The sequence below is a fragment of the Pelecanus crispus genome, chromosome 18 (genome assembly GCF_030463565.1).
Source record: "Pelecanus crispus isolate bPelCri1 chromosome 18, bPelCri1.pri, whole genome shotgun sequence".
Lineage (NCBI taxonomy): Eukaryota > Metazoa > Chordata > Aves > Pelecaniformes > Pelecanidae > Pelecanus > Pelecanus crispus.
Window position 1 is genome coordinate 3,487,482 of NC_134660.1, and position 25,880 is coordinate 3,513,361.

The following is a 25,880-nucleotide window of genomic DNA, read 5'->3' on the forward strand; positions in this document are numbered from 1 at the left end:
CCTCCGCCGCCGCCCTGCCCCGCTGCGCTTCCGCTCCTGTTCCCGCGGCGCTTACGCACTTCCGGCGCGCCGCCCGCTCCCCGCCAATGGGGGAGAAAGAAGAAAAGCGAGCTCCGATTGGTGGGGGAGGCGAAGCCCCGCCCCTAGAAGGCGGGCCGGTGGGTAGGGGCGGGGCCAATACCGCCCCGCCCCTCCCGGTTCTCCCTCAGCGCAGCGGGAGCGCGGCACCGGGCCCGGCCCTTCCGCCCCCGCCGGGGGCCAGCGGCGTCCCCGGGGCGGCTGGGAAGCGCGGGGCCAGCGGGCGGGGGGCTCCGCACCCCCGGGCCAGGCAGGAACCGGTCCTAAACCCGCGGGGGTGAGGAGCAGCGGCCGCCATTCCGGGCCAGCGGGGCCGTGCGAGGCCACCGTGGAGGCTGACGCTCGTATAAAACCCCCGTTAACGCCACTCCCCTTTACCCGGGGCTGGGGACAGCCGCCCCCGCCTGACCGCAACCCCCAAGACAGCACCGGCAGCTGTACGGGCAACGCTTCCCGGCAAGCGGATTTAGACAAAAAGAAGCAGATAAAGGGCTTTCCCTGAAGAGGTACGTTCTTTGCTGCACAAATGTGATCGGAATCAGGTTCTATGGCTTAGAAAAAGCAATGAGAAAGCTCAGTGACGCAGAGAGGGCCGGAGGGCTGGGGCCGTCCAGTCCACGGAACGTCTCTCCCCTCTAGGCTGCTGGTTTGTTTGCGTGACCGCAACAGGCACAAGCTCTTCGGTCACTGGTGGCTCAGGCTGGTGTCCCCCGTTCGGTTCCTGCCGGCGGGCTCTCAACTGCGCAAGGCTGGGAGGCAGTGGGCTGGCCCCAGGGCCAGAATAAAACTGGCCGGGCAGACCAGCTCCACCTCTTCCCTCCTCCAGAAAACCCGTCCCTAGCAGTTCCCCGAGAGGCAGCGGCAGGGGAAGCGCAGTATTGCCACTGTCCACGCCGAACGTGTGCCGGAGGAGCACAGGGGAGTTTTAGCAAAGTGTTAGTCTGTTATTTTAGGAAAGCAACACAAGAGCAGCTGCCACACGTAGATGTTCTTTGCAGGACTCTAGTCATCACAGTAGATGTCTTATTGCCATTACGTCTCTTACAAAATAGCATCACTAGAAAGCTGGAACTGGAGATGAGCGATCATCGCAAGTACAAACATCGTGGCTGTACGCCATCATGTCCACAACAGGAGCAAGGGGTTTGTTTCTACCCGGAGCTGGATATTGCTGGGAAAGAAGACTCGGATTCTGTGCACATTTTTAGGAGCGGGGCATGGTTGTCTTAAAGACAGAACAGCATTAAGTCCCAGACACTAAGTCTGAGGGGAAACCAATCCCATTCACCTGGTTATGCACCAGCCCCGGAAGGTTTGTCAAGGCTTCGAGATTGTCCTTGGCGATGCTAAGTCAGTCTGGCTGGTAGTCTCTAGAGCTGCAGACACCAGATTTATTGTCTTGGGTGAGGAAGTTCGGAGCAAGCAGCATCCTGGCAGACAGTGCAGGGCAACACATGGGTGATTGTGGAGCTATCACATCAACGTCTTTTCCCTATGAATTACCAGTGTAGTTTACTTTAAAATCCAAGCGAGGCTACAGAGTCACAAGTCACAGTGGTGTTCCTAGCCAGGACTGGCTGTCACGTCACTCATACTCAACAGGAGACGATCTAGATAACTGTGCAAGGCTTTTCCTTCCAGGATTCCCCTCCACGATGCACAATAGAAAACCAGAGGGAAGTGGTGGGATTGCTTACTGGCCCCGTGAGCCGGCAGGATCCAGCTGGTTCAGCTCAGACTGATCCAGCAGTTCAAAGTCATCCCCTTCTGCATCAGTGTCCAAGTCCGAGCTAGCTGTTCTAAGATAAGTCTTTGCACCTCTCTGGGGATTGCTGCTGTGTGAGGAGCCTGGCTGAGGGGCTCCTGACAGCGCAAGCTGTATCATCCCTCTGGTGACAAAGCCGGCTATGTTGTTAGTAAGATTCTGTACAGATGGCATTGCGCCAGATTCTTCCTGGTCGTAAGGGAGATGCAGATCTTCTGTTACTTGTGGGCGGTAAGCCAGACTTGGGATCCCAATGCTGGTGTCGTCTTCATCATCTATGCCCGTTGCTTCCGGGTTTATGGAAGGGAAGTCAGGGAGATCCCTGGCAAAAGATTCTTCTGGGTCACTGTGACCATCGAGGTCTAGAAGAGGAGAAAGTGCTTTAAATACGCGGTACACGCCAAACAGCCTGCAGGCAAGGGCAGCACAGCACACAAAAGCTGGGCCATTACCTCCCCAGGACAGACTGTCCCTTGTCATCTCCCAGACCAAACGCTCTTTCATCTCCCCCTCACAGAGCTATTCAGGACGCCTGCTGACCTCCCAGTTCACTCCCAAGGAATGCAGATGCTGAACCAGACACCTTCTGCCAGAGGAAAGCACCCCCCTCCCAAACTTTGCACTGCTACCTGTATCCCTACAGCCAGAGACTGGCAGAGCTGGATCTGCCTTTGAAAAGCGGCTGTCATTGCTCTACTAAAGCACCACAGGAATTAAGAAGGAAGCTCAGTTCTGAAAAAACAGGTAGTTGCATCTCATCTTAGCCAGCAAGACAGACATCAAACAGCTAGACCTCAAGGACAGAAGGCAATGAATGCATCCTCCCTCCCACCCACCACACCAGCACCCGCTCAGCATTCCACACCTTCCAGAAACTGCCCATTTCTTCTCACCTTCTGATCCTTCTGTCAGGGGAGTCTGGCCCCTTGAAAGGTTAAATATCCCATTTTCAGTGTAGGAAACCTCAGCATCTGAATGCTCTGAGTCAGAGATGGTCAGTTCCTTGGCGACCACAGAGTCATCCAGCTTTGAAATAGGAGAGAACATCGAAAACATCAATACTGGAAAGCTGATTCCTGTGCCTCAAGACAAAACACACGATCCAGTGGCCACCAGTTAAATCCAGTCCTCATGGGAGACTGGTATCTGAGGCTCATTTCACACTTTACTGCCCAGTCTAGGAGACTGCAGTTGGTACAAGCAGCACAGGACATCTTTGAGTGAGACAGAATAGGAAAGACCTCTCTAAAAGGAGAATATCCTCATCTGATTTTCCACCACAACTCAGCTACAACGTGCTGGATACAGGGCCACGCGCTGCATGTCCACGCAATGCAGCGAGTTTGTTCTACTCAGCTGAGCTCTTCTATTTCAGAGATGCTTCATTACCTTGGGACAGAATGCGGCAAGCTCCTCTTCGCTATCGCTCCCATCATCCTCAGCCTCCTGATTAAGGGATCGGCGACGCACTGCCAGAAACCAGAGTCAAAGCTTATTATTGCTGCTAGGACAGGGGTCTGTACAGGACCAGCCTTATGCCGAGCAGAAAAACCCTAAACTGGCAAGCTTGGACATAACACAGCATGCTTTGTTCCACAGCAGAGCAACGTGATCATTTCTGACTTGGGCTGCTGCAGATCTTTTGCCGAGATGAACATGTTTAGCAGCTACTTTGCACCGAGTCCTTCCTCTTTTTTTCAGCGCAACTGCAATATGGAACAGACAGTTCTGGCAGCTGAGAAATGGAGCGGCTCAGCACCATGAAGAGCTTACAGCATCTGCTAACTGGAAGGTGCCTGTGGAGGCAGAGCTGCCTCACTTCCTTCCCAAAGCCGTTGCAAGTATTTGCCAAGGGCACTGGAGTGACTGCCATGCCACACATGCAGCCCTATCCCACTCCATGACCAGGCGCTCGATTCACAGGCTGTTTCAGGTACCAAGGGTCAGAAACACAGCACAGAAACTTACGTTGCTTCTCCCGCTGCTTTGATATCATGTAGCCTCGAACGCTGAAATCCAGCCGCTGCAGAGCTGGCTCCAGCTTCATGTACATGCGGTGCCCCAGTCTGTGGTACACAGCAAGGGGCCACAGCAGGATGAAGAGCACTGAGGTAAGTGGGAATGCTGATTAGAAATTTGTTCAGGATGCTGCTTGGCAAACATCTTGCCCATTTTGTGAAGCAGTAGAACACACACAGTATGCAAGATCTGAGTACTGAAGGCAATGATGCGGGAGGCAGTTAGAATTGGTGCAATCACTTCTGCCAATTTAACAAAATTGAGAGACCGACCTATTAGTGCTCAGATCTATAGTTACTAAGCACTCAAACATGTTCTCTCTGGACCAGAGACCTTAGAGTCCTGGTCAAGAACCACCACATTCCAGGCAGAATGTATTATTTTAAATTTTAAAGCCATTCACACAAGCTTTCCTTTTAAGCAGAAGAGCCCCATCCCTCAGACATTCAGATCCCACTCATCTCTACCCCTTTTCACTTGTAAGTCTGTATTGGCACAGAGATCTACTTACACAGCAGGTATGAGAGCAAGAGTCCAGGGATATACCGGCCCAGGACAGCCAGGAAAGTAAAGACTCCACACACTAGAAGGCAAAACTGAAGACATGGGAGACAGTGAGTTTCCAAGGTTAAGCAGGGGATTCACTCAGTTCTTGACCATCTTGTTCTCTGCAAATTCTAGGTCAAGTCAGAATTCTAACAACAGCAAAGCCTTCCTAGCTTTCAACTACCCCGCTCTAGGACTAGCACAGACACAGGAGGTATCTGGCTTCAGAGTGACAGGCAGCATACCAAGGCCTCTGCCTCAGAATATGAGGAGCTTCCCAACGCAGGTATGCTAAAAGCAAGTAAGAGGCTAAAGACAACAGAACTCTTGGAGGTGAAAAGGACAAGGAGAGTACCACTGTGTTACAGGTTCCTCTTTGCATAAGCCTCAAAAAAAGAAGAAAAAAAAAAAAAAAGCTTGACACACTTTCTCAAACTGTTAAATTCAATGAGGGAGATCAGTTTGACAGACACTTTAAAAAGCTAGAAACCTCCAGAAGGAACAGCTACATTTTCACTTCACCAGTGCAATCAACATGCCGGCACTCGTTTTCTCCTCCCTCCTCCACAACCTGATTTTTCTGCCTGTGCTTTCTATTCCTCTCCACCACTTAATAGCCACGTTGTTGTGGGAGACCTCCCATGTCTGAATGCATTCAGCCAACGCTGGATGCCACCACAAAAGGATACTAGCGGTCAGCAGAGTCTCCACACCAAACATTTTATTTGCTGAGGTCTGTACATTCTTACCTTTCCAGGGTTTTCCCTCTTGAAAATGAAGAGATTACTTAAGAAGTTGGTCCCAGCCACCCATCCTTCAGCCAAATGGTGACAGAGTTCTGGCACTCCGAGCAGCCGAGGGTGAACGTATCCCCAGCTGCAGTGAAGGGAAGAATTCGGGAACCGATATTACTGCATCGACGTCAGTGCAGAAGTCACTTGTTACAAACACTTGTCTCAGTACCACCTTCTCTTCTCCCCCAGCTGCTGGGCTCTAGAGATGAGGGTCAGCCTGCTTTTCAGAACATCACCTTGCCAAAAGCAGCATTTCTACGTACTGTTCTACAAGTTTCCCAGTTCTCCCATAGCAGCTAAGGAGCAGTAATTTCAATCATTCAGTCTTTTGGCTTAGACTAGTTTCCATGCTACTGGAGCGAAAGGGCAGTGCAGAAGCAAATCCGTTTGCTTTTTCTGCATTTATCTGGTCAGCTGCAACCCCCAAGAACTCAGCACGAGGTTTACAAGCAGCCTTGTACCTTACTTTCAGAGGCATTGTCTTTGGCAAATTCTATTAGTGCTTCTTAACTGCTAGTCACAAGTACTTGAAGGTTAGGAAGAGCAATTCCTTTTGTACTTCTGGACCTCTTGCAAAAAAGAAAAAAAAAAAAGTAATTTGGCAACAGCTCAAGTGATTTAATCAGGAGCTGAGCATCCAGCGTGGCTTGGCAGCACAGGCAGGCAGAAAGGTGTGCCCAGAGAGAGGAAGGTGTTATTAATAAGACTACACCCCAACATTTCTCAACCCATTATTAACGCTCCAGTCAGACCATAAATATGCAGTAACAACTTCTGGGACAAGCCTGTTAAATATTCCCTATGGAGTCCCAGAAGACTTCATTACTTCAAAAAAAAGTGTTCTTTTCCTGCTACTGGAAGCCCATACAAAAGGAATTGCTTTTAAGGCAGCACCTCTAACTTAAGGGTGCAGGGGGGAAGTGGCAGGGAAGTTTTACAGCACTCAAGCAAGCATTACTGGAGGTCAGTATGAGGCAAGGATTAAGTACAATATAATGGCTTGGGCAAGTCAAAAACTTGTCACAATGGCCTGACAGAGCCCAGGGCTCCATCCTCCCTCCACTAAGTAGCTCCCTTCTCCCCCGTCCTTCCTCGCTCACAAGAGCCAACATTGCAAACACGTGCAGGTAATAATTACACGGTATCACAGCAAAGTACCAAACACCACAGGATTCAATTAATTTCCTACCTCTCATTGTCTAATTCGTCAGGTCTTGCCACTAAAATATTAAGAACAGACACTGCATTAGTTGCAAGGAATTTGCCATGAGAATGCTTAGCTCTTGGAATTTAAGTAAAGCTTTAATGAGCTGGGGAATACCTGGGAAAGACATTAACTGTAATTAAGAACTGGAGACGCATCACTCCGTAACACATTTTGAACGTGTACGTGTGACAGTACAAGACTGCAAGAGAGTCTCCTTGTTGCTCCTCAATATTTGTTGGATGTTGTCTGGAAAGCTGCTCTCGTTACAGTGACGGGTATTAGCAAAAAATACCACTTTCATCTCCCTCCCTTCCCCTGTGCACACCCAGATGGTGAAGGAAGAAAAGCTTGCTTACTGAGGGGCATCAGAAATTTAAGTCTTTTAATACTTTCTCACCCAGGCTGGGATTTGAAAAGTGATCCGGGGATGTACCAGTTATCCCAACAAATTGAAATCAAGGTTATGAGGGAGCTAGACGGACACTTCCTCATCACTTCTGCTACAAAGCCTGAGCCAAGCTACTGCTAGAAACTGAGGAAAGCTTTAATGTCTTCCCAAGAACTACAGAGAACACAAGTTGAAGCAGAAAGCCGGGAGTTGTCCTTGCTAGTTAGTTAGGGAACCACCTCTGAGAGCATGCAAACCATACACGCTGCTTCAGAACCAACCTGTCCATGCAAAGCCAATGAAATCCTGAGCTGCTAAGAATGGTAGTATTCATGAGTATATTAATATCACAAATGATAGACAGAACTGCTTTGTTTACTGAAAGCTTTAAACTAACTTCATTAACAGCTGTTAAGATGTCTCTCCTTTCAAAGAAATCTCTACTCAACAGCAAGGCTGGGACTGATCTTTGTCCTAAAACATGAAGCTGGTTTATTACAGATTCTGAGGAAAAATCCAGACGTATTCCATGTATGCTTCAATTTCTTGCTCTTGTACTGAGCGCTCAGAATGTGAATCACTGCTTCAAAACCTGCACTAGTTCATGTACACCAGATGTTTCAAGATTATGGGACAAATGCCAGCGTCACAAGCGTGAAAAGCTCTTTTTATGTGTATATAGGTTAGGATTTTCCAGCTCCAGGAAGAACATGCCTACAGTGTTCTTGCCTGCTTCTAGACTCACAAAGCAAAAACTCCAGGTTTTTAACTGCTTAACTCCAGGCAGAGCAGAGCCTATATACCTCAAGGGCTAAAACCAGTGCTTCATCTGCCGGTATCAACTCAAATGTCGCAACTTACCTCCAATTTCAGGCCAGATTTTGTTCTTCCACTGATCTAGACAAACTACTACTATAAGGGTAAATGCAACCAGGAACAGCAAGCGAAGAGAAGTCAGAGCAAAAAACCTACAGGGAAGAAACAAACAAATCGGTACCGACCAGATCTGCGTGACACACACAAAAGGGATAACACAAACTAATGCAAAACAAATCAGTCAGTCAGTAACAGTTAGAGCCAGAGAAGAGTGAGCGAGTGCTTATCAGTCAGCATCCAGCCTGCCCAAGCTGCTTGGCAGGGAGCTTATTAGGCAGCTGCTGTCAGGCCGCTTTAGGGACCCTTATCTGCTCGTGTTATTTCTAGCATGACAGCCCTGCTTTACAGCTCACCCGTCAGAGGCGAGCAGAACCTGCTGCCCTTCCTCCACTGTTCACAGGACAGTCTGGGGTTTGCTAATTAGTTTTATGCTTTCAGGCAGCAGGGAAAACATGCTGAGAGGGCCAGAGCTGAAGCAGACAGCAGGTTCTTTCTTGTCTGCTGAAACAGGCCACGGACTCAAGCTCTTAGGGTAGCCACTCGGGTTCTACCTCCAGCCACAAACTGTTCTCAGCCAGCGTGGGGGGACCCGGCTGTTTCGCACGAAGCGGAGGGAGCGCTCCTCCCCGGAGCACTTGCTCAGCAGGTCCTGGGAGAAGGGGTAGGAGGGAGCCACAAGCGTGCCCGGCGGCTGCAGAGGGGCCAGCAGCCAGGGCGCCCGGTCGCCAGAGCCCTCCGAGCGCCGGCCTTCGCCGCCTGCCCCCACTCGAGACCCACTGCCACGGGGAGAAAACAAAACCCCCCGCAGCCCCCGGCGTTCCGACGGCTCCCGCGCTACCGAGCAGCCGCGGGGGAGCCGGCCCGGGGCTGCGCGCACCCGCGGCCCCTCCGCCGCAGTACGGGGCCTCGGCGGGACACGCCTTCCGACGCAGGGACCGCTCCGCAGCCCGGGCGCCCCCGCGGGGGAGCGGGCCCGGGCCCCTCCGGGGCTGCCTGCGCCCCGGCCCGCCTCCCGCCTCCCCGCCAGCCGCGGCCCGGGCCCCGCCGCCGCCCCCGGCCGCCGCCCGCTCACCAGAAGAGGCCGTGCGCCGCCACCCACCACAGCGCGCTGCGGCCCGGCCGCTCCCACACCAGCGCGGCCTGCGCGGCGCTCAGCAGCGGCTCGTAGGGCCCCAGGCGGCCCCGCAGCGCCGCGCTCAGCGCCTGCACCCGCCGCTGCCGCTCGCCGGGCCCGCCGGGCCGCGCCGCCGCCATGGCTCCCTCACGGCATCAACATCCGGCCGTCCCGCGCGCGCGCGCGGCCGCCGCCGATATGGCGGCCCCCGCCGCCGGAAGCGGAGCCACGCTGGGCGCCGCCATCTTGGCGCAGGCGCGGCCGCCGCCGTTTACTAGTGCGCATGCGCGTTTCCAGGGCGCCGCGAGGGGCGGGGGGAAGAGCGGCGCTCTCCCGGAAGTGCGCCGCGCGCAGGCGCAGTGCCGTTGGCGCCGGGCGGGAGACGCGGCGGGGCAGCTGGGAGGCGGGCGGAGGAGCGGAGCCCAGCGGAGCGGAGCCTCGGCCGCGATGCCGCGGGAGATCATCACCCTGCAGCTGGGCCAGTGCGGCAACCAGAGTGAGTGGGCGCCCGGGGCGGGCGGCGGCAGGGCTGGGGCCGGGGGAGCGCGCCCCGGGCGGGGCCGGGATGCTGTGGGGGGCGAGGGCGGGGCCTGACGCGGGGGCGGGGCCTGGTGCGGGGGCGGGGCCTTATGGACCGGGGCGGGGCCTGACGCGGGGGCGGGGCCTGACGGACCGGGGATGCTCCGGGCTCTGCCCTGCCCCGGCCCGGGGGACCGGCCCCGGCCCTGCCCACCCCGGTGTGGGGGACCGGCCCCGGCCCTGCCCCGCCCCGGCCCGAGGTACCGGCCCCAGCCCTTCCCGGCCCTGCTGACCGTGTGTCCCCCCCCCCAGTTGGGTTCGAGTTCTGGAAGCAGCTCTGCGCCGAGCACGGCATCAGCCCCGAGGGCATCGTGGAAGAGTTCGCCACCGAGGGCACCGACCGCAAGGATGTCTTCTTCTACCAGGTACTGCCGGGCGCTGCCCCTGCCCGGGGGCTGGTCCCTGCCTGCTCTGGGACGTGGAGCGGGCACGCTGTGCTGTGGGGTGCGCCTTCCCTCGTCGCCAGGTTGATCCATGCCCGGATGAGTGCAGGCAGGGCTGCCTGTGACTGCTGCAGCTCTCCAGCAGCCCCCCCTGTTCAGGGGCTGGTGGGCTGACGCTGACCCCGGGCTGGTTTGAGTGGCAGCCTCAGCCAAGCACTCCTGCTAGGCAGCACGCTGCCAGGGCTCCTGTCTGCACTCCGGTTTCTAGAAATGGATGTGTTGTGGAGGCAGAAACGCGAGGCTGAGGCTGCCATAGATACCACCTTACGTAACCGCTGTGAGCACGAGCCCGTTGGGGGAGAGCCACCCCCCCTCCACCTGCCCAGCATTCGGGATATTCTCTGGGGCGCGGAAAGATGCTGCATTACGGACAGGCCGTACATAACAAGTTTTCCCTTCCTCCTCTTCCCTGTCAGATACTGGCTGTGCCGTGCTCTCCCACAGCCAGGGGGTGGCACACGCACTTGCAGTTTCTCTTGCAGTAAGAAGCGGCGCTGAGCTGCGACTGCATCATGATCTTACTGCTCCTTGTTAAAGGCAGACGACGAGCACTACATCCCGCGAGCCGTGCTGCTCGACCTGGAGCCCCGAGTTATCCACTCCATCCTGAACTCCCCTTACGCCAACCTCTACAACCCAGAAAACATCTACCTGTCTGAGCACGGAGGGGGAGCTGGGAACAACTGGGCCAGTGGCTTCTCACAGGTAACAGCTCCAGTGCTCCTGGGTGCAAACACAGGTCAGCTCGTTAGGTGTGAGGCTTTATCGTGGCTTTCTCCAGTACACAGTTTCTAAAAAATACCTCATGATTTGATGCCTGACACTTTGTGGCACCCTGGGTGCAGGGTCACATTGCCAATCTGACTTGGCTTCACAACAGGATTGAGGAGCTCTTCTCCATTTTCTGTGGGAAAGGAACAAATCCTGGTCTGGTCTCTCTTGCAGGGAGAAAAAATCCATGAAGATATTTTTGACATAATCGACAGAGAGGCTGATGGGAGTGACAGTTTGGAAGTAAGTAAACCAGAGGATTTGGATCCAGTTGCGCTGCTTGGTGTCTTCAGAGCCAGGCTGCTGTTTTATAAGGTTGAGCTCAGCCCTTCGGTGTACGCAGACTTCCTCAACTTGCTTCTGGGTGCCAAGCAGAGAACACGTAGAGAGGGGAACTAGGGAAAGGGAGGTCTTTCCCATCACTACTACATCTGCCAGACTTCTCCAGAAATCTTACTGTATGCTCAGTGGGGCATTTTTCTGCTGCAAATACTGCTTGCCTTGGGCACTTCCTGCAGGATACAGTCCGCAGGAAGAGTTCCAGGCATTATGGTGCTTTTTCCTTTCCTTGTTCCGCCTCCCTCCCTTGCCTCTCCCCCGCGTCAGCAGAAGCAGGACGCACACTGCTTGTCCTCCAGCAAAGGCCCTCGTGCGTAGGGAGGGCTGTGCTGCAACAAGGCACCTGCTGCCCAGCAGGAAGGTGTTTAGACCCAGAGTTGCTGAGTGTTTTGAAATGCACGCAATGAGCACAGGCAGCTGCAGCTTCATTTTCTCTGCAGCCGTGTTAAAGGGGCACCAGGGGTACCGACAGCTCTTCGGCTGCTTTGCCATGTGCCTCTGGCAGGACCTTGGCCGCCGTCCACGTAAACCCGTATCCTGTGCGTAGACAGACAGGGCTCCCTGGTGTTTGTGTCAGGCTGTCACATGGCAACAGGGGATGGGAAAATGTCATCGCAAAATCAGTTGGCAGAAGATCGAAGAGCCCATTGTGGGACCTGCAGCAGGTGGGAGCTGCCCTGAGGTCAGGTAGAGGGAGTTTGGCCTCAGGCACTCTAGAAGGAGGGGAATGGCATGGAGGGCCCGGGGAAAGGGTTGAGAACGTGTACCTCCGTTTTGTATGACTGACTGGACCCCGAAGGTGACGTTGGAGCTATTCTGAAGTCTGTTCTGGGGTGGGAGGAATCTGCTCCTGAGCAGCAGTTGCACTTTGTGGTGTGTGCAGACGTGGATTCCACCCACTCTGGCAGAAGTGGCCTGATGAGCACGTGGCTGTCGCTGTGGTCTGGAGGAGCCAGGGCTAACCTCCGCTCTGTCCGCAGGCGTCGGCTCCGTGCTCTCAGTTGTCACAGGGGGAGTTCTTGCCCTGGCTGGCGAGTCTCTGCTGGAGGCGGCGGCGGTGGCACAGTGTGCTTTGCTCTGCCTGCTCCTGGGGCTGAGCTGGACCTTGAGCTGCCTGCGTTCTGCTTCCTTCCAGGGGTTTGTGCTTTGCCACTCCATTGCTGGTGGAACGGGCTCCGGGCTGGGCTCGTACCTCCTGGAGAGACTGAATGACAGGTGAGCGTTCAGCCTTGTCCCCTTCCCTCACGGCAGAGTCTGGCCCAGCCTGGGCACCCTGCCAGAGCCCGGAGCTGGAGAGCGAGCGCTGACTCAGAGCCACCGCCCCCACCCAAACACTTTCTTGTGCAATCCCTGGCACGCTGCCTGGGGAAGGAATGGCTCCTGATATGCCTGGGGACTTCAGAGGCTCTGAAACTGGACTCATGCTGTCCAAACTCTGCCTTCCCTCAGCCATTCTTACCAGGCAGCTGCCTTCCGACACCCTGACTGTGCAGGGGAGGGTGGGAGGCTCGAGCTGTGGGCTCTGAGCTGCCATCCCTGCCTGTTTCAGCTTGCAGCCTCTTGAAAAGGCTTGTAAGCAGCTGCTTAATCAGCCTGCGGATGGCTCAGCCTTGCCTGTAGCTCTGTCTGGCAGCCTGCTCCTGTACTGCTAGGGTAGGCACTGCTGGGACAAATTCTCTCGCTCTCTGGGAGCCGACTCTGGCATGCAGCACTGGTGACTCACTGCTGTCCTGAGCCCTGGAGACTGCAAAGGGAGCTTGTGGGAGGAGAGAGTGCTGGCTTGGTGGTGTTAACCCTTGAGATGGCTGGGCTTTCTCACCAGGTATCCCAAGAAGCTGGTGGAGACCTACTCGGTTTTCCCAAACCAGGATGAGATGAGCGATGTTGTAGTCCAGCCATACAACTCTCTGCTAACGCTGAAGAGGCTGACTCAGAACGCAGACTGCGTGGTAAGAGTCCTGCTGCGTGTCAGGCCAGCAGTGCAGCCAGCTCCTGCATGGCAGCCCTGTCCCCGGCCGCTCAAACGCGCAGCTTTTCCTGGGGCAAGTGCCGTAGCTGTGTGGGGTGAGTGCTGCAGCAGCGTGCGATGTGCCTGCCTGCGAAGCCCCAGGCGCAGCAACGAGAACACCCCTGTCCAGAAGGACTGAGCAGATGTGGTGGCTCCAGGGACAAGGGTTCTGCGCTAACCCCTGCTGAGCTGTCCGGCTTGGCATTTCTGCCTCCGGGATCCAGCAGATTCTTCCCATGGCAGCAAGGACTGGCTGTGCTTCCTCTGCGTAGCTGCGCTGCGGCTTTTTCCTTGAACTCGATTCCAGCATTGCTTTCAGCACCCACAAGCCCCAGCCAGGCAGCATCTTCAGCCTGCACCAGGGCCTTCGGTCAGGTCCTAAGCAAGATGCTGCTTGTCCCTCCCAGCTTATCTCTGCCTGTGGCAGGGCAAGAGCAGCTGCGCCAGAGCTGCCGGGGCTGAAGGTTGCTGCGAGGTGTTGGCCCAGAGGCAGTGCTCTTTGGGAGAGCGCTGGGGAGCACAGCCAAGACGGGAGGGAAGAGCTTCCATTGACAGTGTCGGTTACGCTCCACAGATGAGTCAGCTTGTGGTTTCAAGTGTCTGCCACCTGCCGCAGAGGGCTCCGCCAGGCTGTGGCACTCGGGGCCTGTGCTGGGCAATCCGGTGCCCTGGGACATGTGGCCAGGGCTGCCCTTCCTCAGGCTGCCTCCAAGGCTCTTCACAGAGTTGGGTTTTTTCTCTTGCAGGTAGTTCTGGACAACACAGCCTTGAATCGGATTGCGACAGACCGGCTGCATATCCAGAATCCGTCGTTCTCTCAGATCAACCAGCTGGTGAGAAGGGCTCTTCTCTCTGGAAAAGCCGGCATGGGGCTTCCCCACTGTCTTCGATTCGGTCTGAACCTGCTCCGTGGGCTGGGTGCGATGGTGGGCAGCCTGGAGCCGTGAACGAGGGTCCTCTGCCCTTCCCAGGGGCGGCCTCTGCGGGTGCTCGCTCCAGCTTCCCCTGGCACGGCTGCGTGAAGCAGGTTTTGAACCTGCTCTGCGACCAACATGGTGACGCGGATGCTGACCCCATCCTCTCCCCCAGGTCTCCACCATCATGTCCGCCAGCACCACCACGCTCAGGTATCCCGGGTACATGAACAACGACCTCATTGGGCTGATTGCCTCGCTGATCCCCACCCCCCGGCTGCACTTCCTCATGACGGGGTACACGCCACTCACCACCGACCAGTCGGTAAGGCAGCCCGCCAGGCACTCCTCCCCTTCCCCGAGGGCAGGAGGAGCTGCCACACTCACCTTATAACTAACATCCGTCGGTCCCACGGTCTTGGTGTGAGCTGTAACTGCATGTTCCAAATCCCAGGCCCGTGTGCCCGCACCACATGACAGCTGCGTGTGATATGAATCAGACGTGAGCAGACAATCATGCTTGTGCTGGGCTACCTGCTGCATGCATCAGGATGGCTGCAGCAGCTATGGGAGGGCTGACAGTATCTGATCGGGCAAAAGCCGCCCTTAGAAACTGTCAGAGCGAGCCCAGCAAAGCGGCCCTGCCAGTCTTGCCACCCCGGTGGGCCACTGGCCCAGGCCCTTTTGGTTTTTGATCATTGTCATGCCAAGACTGATCGTGGGCTTCAGGCATCAGCCCCTTCCTGGGGCTTGATCTGTGTTCTGAGAGGGAATTGCCACCCCTCAGCTGCATTGAACACTACTGCTTGCCTTTAGCTCATCCCCAGCCAGTGCCCCCTCAGCCCCCCCAGTGAGACTGGAGCAGTTCTGTTTTGAGGCGCTCACCTGCGTTGGCCGCGTCTCAGTTTTGCTGGGAGCTAACAGCTGCTGTTCTCCTCTCGTTATGTGCATTTCCTCAGGATGTTGCTCAGAGAAGCAAATCTGAAAAACTGCTGGCTCTGAAAAGGGTATTGAGTGTGTGATCTGTCCTCCCAGGGAGGAGTGTGGGGAGGGCTCAGCCAGCAGCTCAGTGCCTGGAGCGGGGCTGCCACGCTGCCGAGCTGTCCTTGCTACGGGCACTCCTTCGGGTGCCGGCCCTGGCTGCGGCCCCCTTGGCAGGCAGCAGCTGGGCAAAGCCCGTGACAGCCCTTGGGGACAAAGCCCGGTCTGCCCGTGGGCTCAGTGCGGGGCGAGGTGGGGAGGGGCTGCAGCAGGGAACGACCCCTCTGCTGTCCTCCAGCCCTGCTCCTTGCCTTGGCAGTGGAACAGGACAGAAGTTTGACAGCAACAACCCGAAACATGTCCCTGTCACTGGTCTCGGCTGAGCTTCGCCCCAGCCCCTGCTGCGCTGCCAGGGGGGCACTTGTGTTGGAGCCTCCGCCAACGCTCTGGTTCTCAGCCTGGCTGTGCCTGTTGTGTGATTTTGGGATTTCCCTGTCCTGCATGTGGCTTTGCACGTGGTTGCATCCCCGTGGTGAGGGCTTCTCTGTCCAGCTGCCCTCCGCTCCTGTGTGCGTGTGCAGGGCAGTGGGAGGGCAAGGGAGCAGCACGCCCGCTTCCTCTGACCCCTGTCTGGCATTTGCAGGTGGCTAGCGTGAGGAAAACCACAGTCCTGGACGTGATGAGAAGATTGCTGCAGCCTAAAAACGTGATGGTGTCTACAGGGCGAGACAGGCAGACCAACCACTGCTACATCGCCATCCTCAACATCATCCAGGGGGAGGTGGATCCTACGCAGGTGAGCTCCCATGGCCGTTTCAGACGCTGATGAAAATGGCACAGCCTGCCAGGGAAAGGCACGGTCACCATCTTCCTCTGCGGGGACCCTGGGGTGAAGGGCAGCGGTGCCTGAGAACTGGCTCCAAGTTGCTCCTGTGTGGGCCCTGGCCTTGTGGAAAGGCCACTAGTCCCTTGCTGTGAGGAGCCTCCCTCCTGCTGTTTGCTGAAATCCACCTTCCTGAGACCATATGTCGTGCGAGGAGCAGCTCCTGGGTCTGCTGGGACCAGGCTGCTTTGCCCATCACCCTTGCTGCTCTCATCCTGCCAGGTTCACAAGAGCCTGCAGCGGATCCGGGAGAGGAAGCTGGCCAACTTCATCCCCTGGGGTCCTGCCAGCATCCAGGTGGCTTTGTCCCGCAAGTCTCCCTACCTGCCATCCGCGCACCGTGTCAGCGGCCTCATGATGGCAAACCACACCAACATTTCCTCGGTGAGTGCCTTTTCTCTACACCGCAGGCAGCGCCAGGGCCCCACAGCTGCAGCACTGCTGTCCTTTCAGTTGCAAAAGCGTCTTCTCTGGGGCTTTCACAAAGCCACTGCAGGGCTTGCAGATGAGGGGAGGGCGGGTAGCTCCCAGTTGGGGCACAGCAGGGCTCAGGTCTGCTCTGGGGTCCCGTTAGCGCTGCTGCACCCCCAGTGCTGCTCTCCCAGGAGCAGGCTGCAGCAGGACTCCCTCTTCCCGGCCAAAGGCAGCCTCGGAAGCACGAGCTGATCCTGAGTGCTCGCTGGGTGCAGGGTAGCAGCTACTGCCCTGCCAGCCTGGGGCTGCCTGCCTGCCTCCTCCTGGGCAGCAGCCTGAGGAGGTCGGGGCCCCCCCCGCTGCCCCGTGGGATCCCCAGGGAGCTCTGACCCGCTGCACTGCTTTCCAGCTGTTTGAGCGGACGTGCCGGCAGTACGACAAGCTGCGCAAGCGGGAGGCCTTCCTGGAGCAGTTCCGCAAGGAGGACATCTTCAAGGACAACTTCGACGAGCTGGACAACTCCCGGGAGATCGTGCAGCAGCTGATCGACGAGTACCACGCGGCCACACGCCCTGACTACATCTCCTGGGGCACGCAGGAGCAGTGAGTGCCCTGCCAGGGGACGGGAGGGTCCCACAGCCACCTCCATGCACGCCGGCAGGGCTTGTCTCTGCCGTGCCCACGTTTAGCACCCCTCAGCGCTGCCCGGCCGCGGTGGAGTCATCACACCGGCTGCACGCACGCACGCTGTGCTCCTCAGCGGAAGCAGCTCTGCAGGGAGCAGCACTGCCCCTGAAGACCCTTGGCGGGGGACAGCCTCCGCTCCACCATGTGCCCTGGCCCAGGACGGGACTGGGGTAGCTGCGCGCTGCGCTGGTAGGGAACCTCCGCCCGTGGGAGGAACACTCACTCGGAGGAGGATGAGAGTGAATCCGGGGGCTTGGAACAGGCCTGGCCCAAAGAGTTGGGTGCACGAGACCCCTGTGGCCAAAGGCTCGGTGTGGCTGAGCTAGTCCTTGCCCTGGGCAGGAGCCTTGTTCCTCCTTCGCCAGATCAGGCCTGGGGCACAGGCTGTATCTATATTTTTGTAGGTTATTTTGCTTTAATAAAGGCTGTTCCTGCACTGACACTGTCTGCACAGCTCCTGGTGCCAGCAGCCGGGCAGGGAAGCAGCTGCAGACGCTGCCAGGGCCAGCGCTCGCCTTGCCCAGCTGGCCGGCCCTGCTGCGCAGCCGCAGCCCCGACCGTGTCCCAACTCGGTGGGAGCGCTGAACTGGGGCCGCTGCTCACCTTGCACGTCCCAGTGATGCACGGGGCCAGCCCTCCCCTGGCTGGGAGCCAGCCGGCAGCACGCTGTCTGGGCCCGGCTGGCGCTGGGCGACTACTGCGGCAGAGCCAGAAAGTCTGGAAGGACCTGCCGGCACAGCTGACCAGCGACAGGAGCTGGCACCGCCCTGCCTGCCCTGCCCGCAGAGCATGCGGTGCCTGCGTTAATGTTTCACCAGGGCGAGGCCCCGTGCAGGGGGCTGGGGGTGCCTTCACCACTCTGCATCTGAGGCAGGGGACAGGGCTGCCGGGAAGGATGCACCCACTGCAGGCTCCGGGACAGCCAGTGTCGATGTGGCTGGGATGGATGATGGGATGGATGGACTCGGCCGCTCTGGTCCTCCCTGGTATGAGTCAGGCTGCGAGGGATGGGAGTGTGGGGCGGCGTTGGCGCCAGCCCAAGCCCAGGCAGCCCAAGGTGAGAATTATCCTTTTCCTCTGACCCTGTGGCACGGAGCAGCAGGCTAAAAATACCCACCCGCCATGGCAGCACCGGGCTCCCACGCCCTCTTTGGCAGCGGCCCCGCAGAGGCGCCCGCTGCCAGGGCAGTTCCCCCCCACCCGGGGCGGCCAGTGCCAGGGGGTGCCGGGGAGCTGGAAGCGGAGCCAGCGCTGTTGATGAAATGCCAAAGGGCAGAGCGAGCAGCCTGGCCGGAGGGATGGCGGTCCCTGCCCCCAAGGACACGCTGTGCCGCTCCTCCCCGCCGCCGCTGCCTGTCCCAGGCCCCGCTGCACTCACTGCCCCGGGGATCAGACCGTCCCTGCCTCCCACCGTGGGCCCGAGCTCCGGGACGGGAGGCCCAGCCTTTCCTTTGTGCATTTATTTAGAAAAACAAACAACTCCCCACCCCCCCCCCCCCCACCCCCATGACAGAACTGACAAACTTTACAGAGGCAACATTGAGGGGCCAAGCCCCAGCCGTACCAGCCACTGCCCCGCCAGCCACCCCTGCGCCACGAGCCCCGCCACGGGGCCACCGCGAAGCGGCAGGGCCCGGCCACTCGGTCAGGAGGAGCCCGCTGGTCCCCGAGGCGGCTCGGGCAAAAGCCGCCTGCAGCTTTCCAGGAGGGGTGGGTTCAGCGGACGGACAGACAGACGATGGCACAGCACCGCTGCCCGGCCCCCGCTTCCCCTGCTCTGGGCAAAGCGCCCGGGGTGGCAAGAGCCGGGGCGCGGGCAGAGCTGCCAGGCAGCACGAGTGCTGGAGGCGAAGGCACCGGGGTAGAGGGGAACAGGGGATGGAGACAGGCCTGGGGGCAGCACAGGGGACCGCAGCACGGAGGCCCCGCTGCCCGCCAGGGAAAGTGCTGGGAGACGGGGGCACAGGCGTCTCGAAATAAATTAAGGAAATAACCAGAAAGGCAACGGCGGCGTGGGGACCACGAGCCCCTATCCCCCTGCTCTGGGGAGCAGCTGGGGACCAGCACAGACCTGCCGCTCACTGCCGGGCCGGCTGCCCTCCCGTCGGGAGCACTGCACCAGCCTAGCTGTGGAAGGAGCCCACCGGCGGCCGGTGCTGCCAGGGCCCGGCCATGGGGCAGAGCTCCTGGGGCAGCACGGCGGGGTCCAAGGCAGGGGGGCTGGTGGCTGGCTCCGGGGGCCGGGGTGGCTGCCGGGCGCCCGCAGAGGCGAGGTATGTGTTGAGGAGCTGGGCGATCTCATCCACCTGCGGGGCAGAGGGGACACGCTGGGTCAGCCCGGGGCACCCAGCAGCCCGCGGGGGGACGGAGGGATGGAGGTATGGCTGCCCCATACCTGGGAGGTCTCGAAGAGCAGGTCCCGGTCCTCCACGGAGAGGCGGAAGGTGCTGCTGTCAGAGGCGCCGAAGGAGGAGATGCGGCCATAGCAGAAGCTGTCCAAGGGCTCGGGCTCCCCCGGCTTGTAGAGCGAGACGGCCTTGGCCCCGATGCCCAGCCACAGCCGCTGCGGCCCGGCCCCCACCGGGCTCTGCAGGGAGAGGGGTGTCAGGGCCGCCCGCTGCCAGGGCTGCCCACCGCCCGCACCCCACCGGGGCCTCACCGCGCGCAGGTCGACGTCGAAGAGCGTGGAGCCGAAGCCAGGCCACTCCCGCACCAGCGCCACGTAGGCGGCCATGGCCTCCGGCCGGCCCATGCCCTGCAGCAGCTTCCACTTCTCCACGATGGCGGCCATGGTGCTGGCCCCCTCCTCCCGCAAGCGGCCCCGCAGGCGCTGGTCCCGTTCCGCCCGCTGCTTGGCCAGCGCTTGGCCCCAGAGCCCGCCGGCCAGCAGCCCCGCGCGCAGCCGGGCCCCCCGGCACTTGGTGGGGGCCCGGCGGCGGGGGGGCGGCAGGCGGGCGTGCAGCACGTGGGGCGGGAAGAGCTCTTCCAGGCGCGGGAAGGGGGCGTGGGTGGAGAAGTCGCTGTTGAGGCTCTGCAGGCGCAGTGCCGCCAGTGTCTGCAGCGTCTCCTCCGACGTGGGCACGTAGCCCCGCAGCACCATCTCGTGCGCCTGCGGGAGGGCGCGGTGAGCTGGCACAGCACGGCCACCAAGGCACGGCCACCCCGGCGTGGCACGGCACGGCCACCCCGGTATGGCTCTCACCTGCTCGAAGAGGAGGGCGAACTCCAGGCTGTCACGTGGGACATTGTCCGTGTCCAGGAAGCCGTAGTGCTTGAAACAGAGCCGGCACGGCGGGTCCTGCTCCCGATCCTCCCCAGCCAGGCTGTGGCAGAAGGGACCAGCCCCATCAGTGTGGGGCGAGGCGTCCCCACACCGTCCCCTCCCGGCCGTGGTCCCCCCGGCCCCTCTCCCCTGTAGGCAGCAGAGTGGGATATTTACTTTTCAAACCTGGTGAGGACATCGGCCAGCAGCGTGGCACTGCCCACGGGCTGCTCCCGCCGCCGGGACTGCTCGTAGAGCGCAAAGAGGTTGGGGCTCTGGGACAGCCCCAGGCGTGACACCAGCTCCTGGGCCACCTGGGGCGAGACAAAGGCAACCCACGGTGACTGCGCGTCCCTGGCCGCGGTGCTCAGGGCTGCAAAGGGACACAGACAGGTCATGGCGGGCAAAGGCAAGCGACCCCCGGCCACTCTCCACTGCGGCTCAGCTGGGAGACCCACAGGAGCCCCTCGCCTCCCATGGCACACCGCCCACCCAGCCCCGCGTGCCAAAACGTCCCGAGCCCCCTGCCTGGTGCGCACGCGGCCCCTCACCTCCTCGGCCGTGGTGTGGGAGCTGATGGCCACGCTGCAGGCGGGCGCACCCGGGCAGTGCACGGTGCAGATCATCTCCTGCCGCCGCATCAGCACCAGGATCTCCTCCAGGGAGGGCACGCACTCCCGCCCCTTCGTCTTCCCCAGGGCCTCCCGGATGAAGCAGGCATACTTGGCCATCTCCGAGGCGGGGAACCGGCTCTCCGTCCTGCAAGAGACACCAGGAGGGTCACAGTAGCACTGACCCGACGGGGGCCCCCGCAGCCGGTGAGCTCCCTGCCCGCAGCGGGTGCCCGGCGGCTCCGCCGGCACTCGCCTGTCCAGGTGGAAGCGCAGGAAGCGCAGGACGGGCAGGGAGGGCAGGAAGGTGCAGCTCATGCAGGTGAGCAGCTGCCAGTAGTGCAGGTCGCCCTGCCCGCCCGGCGCCGGCGGCTCCGTGGTCTGCTTCACCAGCTGGCAGTAGATCTCATCCACCAGCGGCGGCAGGTCCAGGCAGGTCTGCAGGATGCCCTGCATCAGCGGCACCGGGTCCCGCTCCAACTCCAGCTGCTGCAGCGAGTTGAAGAGCTTCACGGCCTCATCGCGCAGCGTGGTGTAGCTGCGGGGGCCAGGGGCTGCGGGACGGGATGGGGGTTAACAGCCATGGGGCTTCCCCGCGTCCCCCCCACGCCAGCAGCCGGGCGCCGTACCCGCACCCGGGGCCGGACAGAACCCAACCCAGCACCTGCCCGCCCCGCGCAGCGCCCAGCCCTGCCCCGCCATCGCTCCCGCCAGCCTGGGGCGCAGGACCCCTGCCCGCCCCTCACCGCTTTGGTCCAGGCTGCCGTAGGGGAAGGGCAGCAGGGGAGCGTAGAGGGGGCTGCTGGTGTAGCGCAGTATTGGATTGCAGCGGTAGATCTGCTCCAGGACCTCGGGGCTGCCGCAGTGCTCCTGGGAGGGCAAAGCGATGGCAGCAGCTGCAGAGGGATTGCCTGGCGGAGCACCTGGCACAAGCCCCCACTGCCACCCCAGGGCACGTGAGGCCCCGACCTGTCCCAGCCCTGCTGACGGCTGCAGGTGCAGGCAGCCACGTGCCACAGGCTCACCTCGACGTCGCGCATGAGCAGCTGGGTGGGCGTCTGGACGGGTGCTTTGCTGTCGATGACCTTCTGCACCGCGCACACCCAGTGCACGGCCTCGTTCAGATGCTCCGTGTAGAGGCGGTAGCAATGCTTCCTGCCAAACACCGTCACGCTCCAGTAGCCTGCAAGGGACAGACAGCTCACCCGCTGCCCACCATCACCCTCGCCCCAAGTGCTCCCACCCCAGCCGGGCCGGCTCAACGCCCCAGGGCTCGGCATCGCCCCTCCTCTGGGCAACAGAGGCCCCCCAGGGCAACGCAGGGCACGAGGGGCCGCAAAGGCGCAGCCCGACCAAGGGGTGCAGGACCCTTACCCGTCTCCTTGTAGGTCTGCTTGTCGGGCCAGAGCACGGAGCAGAGGCTGGTGAGCACGAGGGAGCCCAGCCGCCGGGCCCCCTTCTCGTTGCTGCTGTAGTAGTCCAGGGAGTCAGGCGTCAGCACGAACCAGTACTTCCGAGGCCGGATCCAGTGGGGCTTCATGCTGCCCCGCACCTCCCGCTGCAGCCAGCCTGGGAAGGGGAAGCCTCAGCCCCCGCCGCCGGCACCCTCTGCCCCACCGGCTCTCCGGCACAGGGCAGGGTCTGCCCAGCACCAGCCCAGCCCCTCTGGGACAGGATCCAGCCACAGTCAGGGCATGATCCTGCCAGCCCCAGCTACTCCGGAGGCAGAGGCCCCCGTGCCCCAGCCCGGCTGTGCCCACCTTTCACGAGAGCGTCAGGGTCATCCTCCACTGGCCCTGGGCCCTTCTCTACGATGAGGCTGCGCATCTCCTCCGCAACGAGCAGGGACCTGGGGACAACACGGGGCTGAGCCCAGGTGCCCGCAGGTGCCTCCCATGGCCCCCGAGCAAGGAGCCAGCCTGGGGACTGGGGTGAGCCGGGTCCCGAGAGGCTCGGGGCACCCCACAACCCCACGGTGGGAACGCGGCAGAGCCATCGGGTGCAGATGACCCTGGCTAAAAATAAGCTGTTTGCAGTCACAGCCCTGCCAAGGAATTCGGAAAATGAACAACCAGGAAGGAATGTTGGCAGCAGCGTCAGCACTAGGAGGACAGGGAGCGAGCAGGCCCCTGTGTCCCAGCACCCCATCTCCCCGGGCACACGCTGCCCCGGGGCACGGCCTCCACCGGTGGACATGGGCCGGCAGAGCCTCCCAGCCCGGCAGAGCCTCCTGGCACAGGAGGAGCCACGCACGGCCCCCGTCGGCTAAGCCTGCGGCTGCCAAGCCATCCGCCATGGCAGAGGGATGGAGACGTGCCTGAGGATGCACCAGGGATGGGGACAGAGAGCAGCAGTCCCGGCTCTGCTGTCCTCTGCTCTAGCCGATAGACCGGCATGGCGCGGTGCCGGCCCTATGGGCAGGGTGGTACGGTGCACACCGCCACCGGTGCATCCTCCCACGGCATGCCAGGCCCCCACCCGCAGCACCACGCGAGGGACGCGACCGGATGCCTGGCAGGCTGGGGGTCACTCACCGCTCCGAGCCGCTGCTGCCGCAGATGGGCTGGTTGAGGCTCACCTCCAGAGACCCCTGGGGAGAAGGAGACGTCTCAGCCCCACGGTCACCACCTGGCACCCCCAAACGTCCCCCCAGTGACTGCTCGCCTCCTCGCCAGCCCAGCTACAGGCCCAGAGGGACAGGCTCGCGTCCTGCTGCCACGGTGCAGGGAGCCCCGGTGCCCCCCACGGCCGCGGCAGGAGCCAGGGCTGCAGCTGGGGCACCCCGGGGGCGCGGGGGCAGCTGCCGGGCGCGCTGGCCGTGTATCCTCAGCTGACCCGGCAGGCTGAATACCGTGCAGAATTGCACAAGGTCAGTGCTGAGTAATACGCTTACGGCACAAAGTCCCATTGTAATGGGGCTGCTGACTTCCTGCCCGCGGCGGTGGGACGCGGCACAGGGAAGTCCCTGGCCCCGCAGCGGGACGGGGGCCGGTTCCTTCTCGCGCAGCACAACTTGACATGGACGGTGCTGCTCACGTGATGACCCCGGCACACGTGCCAGGACACGAGGCAGGGCCCAGGCACGGGCAGGCACCGGCTTGGGCTGGGCGCCCCAGCAGAGCGGGGTGTGGGGACGCGGCAGTGCCGGCGGATGCTGCCCCAGGAGATGCGCGGGCACTCCCGCCAGCTGCAGCCCAACAGGGCAGCCGGAGGCGCGACAGGCCAGAGCGTGCCACAAAACACCAAAGAAAAAGAGACGGCTGCTAAAAATAGCGCTGGGGAGGGGGGGAGCCGCTGCAGGTACGGCTGCGTCGCGGGGCAGGGCCGGGCGCCACTGACCCGTGGCATTAAGGGCACCTGTTGCGCAGTGCCGGTGCCCGTGCACGGGGCCAGCTCCTCCAGCAACCGTCCTGCTGCCGAGGCTGCTGTCGGGGAGGGCTCCACGCGCTCCCGCACAGCTACGGGCACGCAGACAGTGCCCAGCTCCTCAGCCACGGCCTGCAGGAGGAGGCGGCGGCGGCCGGCTCCTTCTCAGGGATATAAATAAACGGGAGAGGAGCCACGGCGGCAGGGCCGGGGCAGCTGCTCCCACGCTCCCAGGAAGGGGCGGCCGGTGCTGCGGGTTTCCAAGGACCCCCCGGCCACGGCGAAGGGCTCCCCAGGGAGCTGGCGTCACGGCTGCCCATGCCAGCCCAGACCTCCGGAGCCAGCGTGGCCCATGGGATGCAGGAAGCCCAAACGGCTTCTGCCAGTGCTATGCCCTTGGCACTGCTACCGGTGCCCGGAGGGCCCGGCTCCAGCCCTGCTGCTGTCCCTGCTGCCTGTCATCCCGCGGGGCTGGCACTGCCGGGGAAGGGGACCCGTGGGATGGCTGGCAGGGGAGGCCCATGGCTGCCCCCAGCCTGGCGCAGCCAGGACAGCCCGGCGGCAGCAGGGCCATGCTGCAGACCCCATGGTGGACAGGGGCAGAGGGGCTGCAGCAAGCAGGACCAGGCTGTCACCACCTCCCATGTCCCCTCCGGGCAGGGACATGGCCCCGTGGCTCTGGGTGCAGGAGGCAGCCAGAAAGGACAGGACGAACCCATGGGAGCCGGGGTTCCCCCCGCCGTCCCACGCTATCAGCCGTCTCCCATGCAGCCCGGCTGGAGGAAGCGCCGGTTTCCGCCGCTCTGCTTCCCTAAACAGAGGAAGCACCCGGAGCGGGGAGATCCAGGCCTGCTCCCCGCGCCTGGCACGTGCTCCTGGGGAGCGTTGTGCCAGGAACAGCCCCGGCCTGCTCCGGCAGGTCTGTGCAGAGCCATGGCTGCTACCGAGGAACCCGTCCCGCGGGGACCCTCTGCACCCCGGCCAGCCTGACCTCGGCAGCAGCACAGAGCAGGTATGGCCCCGGTGCAGGATCCGGCACCGCCAGCCCCACGGCTCCTGCCCCGAGGAGCAGGCAAGGGCAGGGCAGCGCAGGCAGGGCAGCACCCAGCTCCGCTGGCGGCTCTACTGCCCGGCCGGCCTGGCGGCACCCCGGCTTCGGCTGCACCCCAGCACCCAGCGGGCACCCAGGTCCTGCCACCGCGGCACCAGCGGGAGCCCCACGCCGGGAGCCCCACGCCGGGAGCCCCACGCCGGGAGCCCCACGCCGGGATCCAGCCGGCAGCGGCCCCCGCAGGCCCCTGCACCCCTCGGCTCTGCCCCGCGGGCTCCGGGACCCCCAGCACCCACCCGGAGGCTGCCCCGGGCCAGCGGCTCCCCCGCACCCGTCGGGCCGAACCCCCCCGCGCCCCGCGGGGACCCCCCGGCCGGCGGCGGGGACGCGCCAAGGGCAGCCGGGGCGGCGGGACCGGCGGGGACGTGCCCGGGCAGGCGACGGCCGCGCTCGCCGGGGCGGCGGGGACCGGGAGGGGGCCGGGGCAGCGCGGCCGAACGCGGGGGCCGGTGCCGGAGGGCCGCGCCGAGCAGAGCCGGGCAGAGCCGGGCGCAGGAGCCGCGCACCGCCGGTCCCGCCGCGCCGTGCCCAGCCGCGGCTCCGCTGCCCGTCCCGGTGCCGGTGCCGGCCCCACCTGGTCTCCCTGGGCGCGGAGCTCGAAGGACGCCTCCTCCTCCTCGGCCTCGCCGTCCGCCTCCCGGTCCGCCTCGCCGTAGTCCCGCCGCAGCAGCGTGAAGCCCTGCCGGCAGCACAGCAGCCACCACAGCCCGCCCGGGAACGGCAT

The 25,880-nt window shown here is 61.5% G+C and overlaps 3 protein-coding genes across 4 annotated transcripts; 1 reads left to right on the forward strand and 2 right to left on the reverse strand.

Annotated features, from left to right (window-relative positions):
• Positions 1-1,573: 1,573 nt before the first annotated feature.
• Positions 1,574-8,927, reverse strand: RETREG3 (reticulophagy regulator family member 3). Its single transcript, XM_075723119.1, has 9 exons — positions 8,746-8,927; positions 7,659-7,765; positions 6,392-6,422; positions 5,158-5,284; positions 4,374-4,458; positions 3,812-3,949; positions 3,233-3,312; positions 2,737-2,869; positions 1,574-2,205 (listed from the first exon to the last, which is right to left on the reverse strand). Exons 1-9 carry the CDS (start codon positions 8,925-8,927, stop codon positions 1,772-1,774), a joined length of 1,317 nt encoding a protein of 438 aa, XP_075579234.1. The 3' UTR covers positions 1,574-1,771.
• A 292-nt stretch (positions 8,928-9,219) lies between these two features.
• Positions 9,220-17,246, forward strand: TUBG1 (tubulin gamma 1). 2 transcript variants are annotated; one of them, XM_075722616.1, is made up of 11 exons: positions 9,220-9,283; positions 9,619-9,731; positions 10,347-10,514; positions 10,755-10,850; positions 12,055-12,134; positions 12,742-12,868; positions 13,674-13,760; positions 14,017-14,166; positions 15,466-15,618; positions 15,928-16,089; positions 16,529-17,246. In XM_075722616.1, exons 1-11 carry the CDS (start codon positions 9,235-9,237, stop codon positions 16,724-16,726), a joined length of 1,383 nt encoding a protein of 460 aa, XP_075578731.1. In that variant the 5' UTR covers positions 9,220-9,234; the 3' UTR covers positions 16,727-17,246. The 2 variants fall into 2 exon arrangements, with proteins under 2 accessions (XP_075578731.1, XP_075578732.1); XM_075722617.1 differs by having other exon boundaries at positions 10,755-10,823.
• A 1,683-nt stretch (positions 17,247-18,929) lies between these two features.
• PLEKHH3 (pleckstrin homology, MyTH4 and FERM domain containing H3) lies at positions 18,930-25,880 on the reverse strand. Its single transcript, XM_075722874.1, has 12 exons — positions 25,731-25,880; positions 23,214-23,269; positions 22,440-22,528; positions 22,054-22,248; positions 21,705-21,862; positions 21,426-21,549; positions 20,936-21,233; positions 20,620-20,827; positions 20,246-20,382; positions 20,009-20,129; positions 19,202-19,915; positions 18,930-19,112 (listed from the first exon to the last, which is right to left on the reverse strand). The coding sequence occupies exons 1-12, from the start codon at positions 25,878-25,880 to the stop codon at positions 18,930-18,932; spliced, it is 2,433 nt and encodes an 810-aa protein (XP_075578989.1).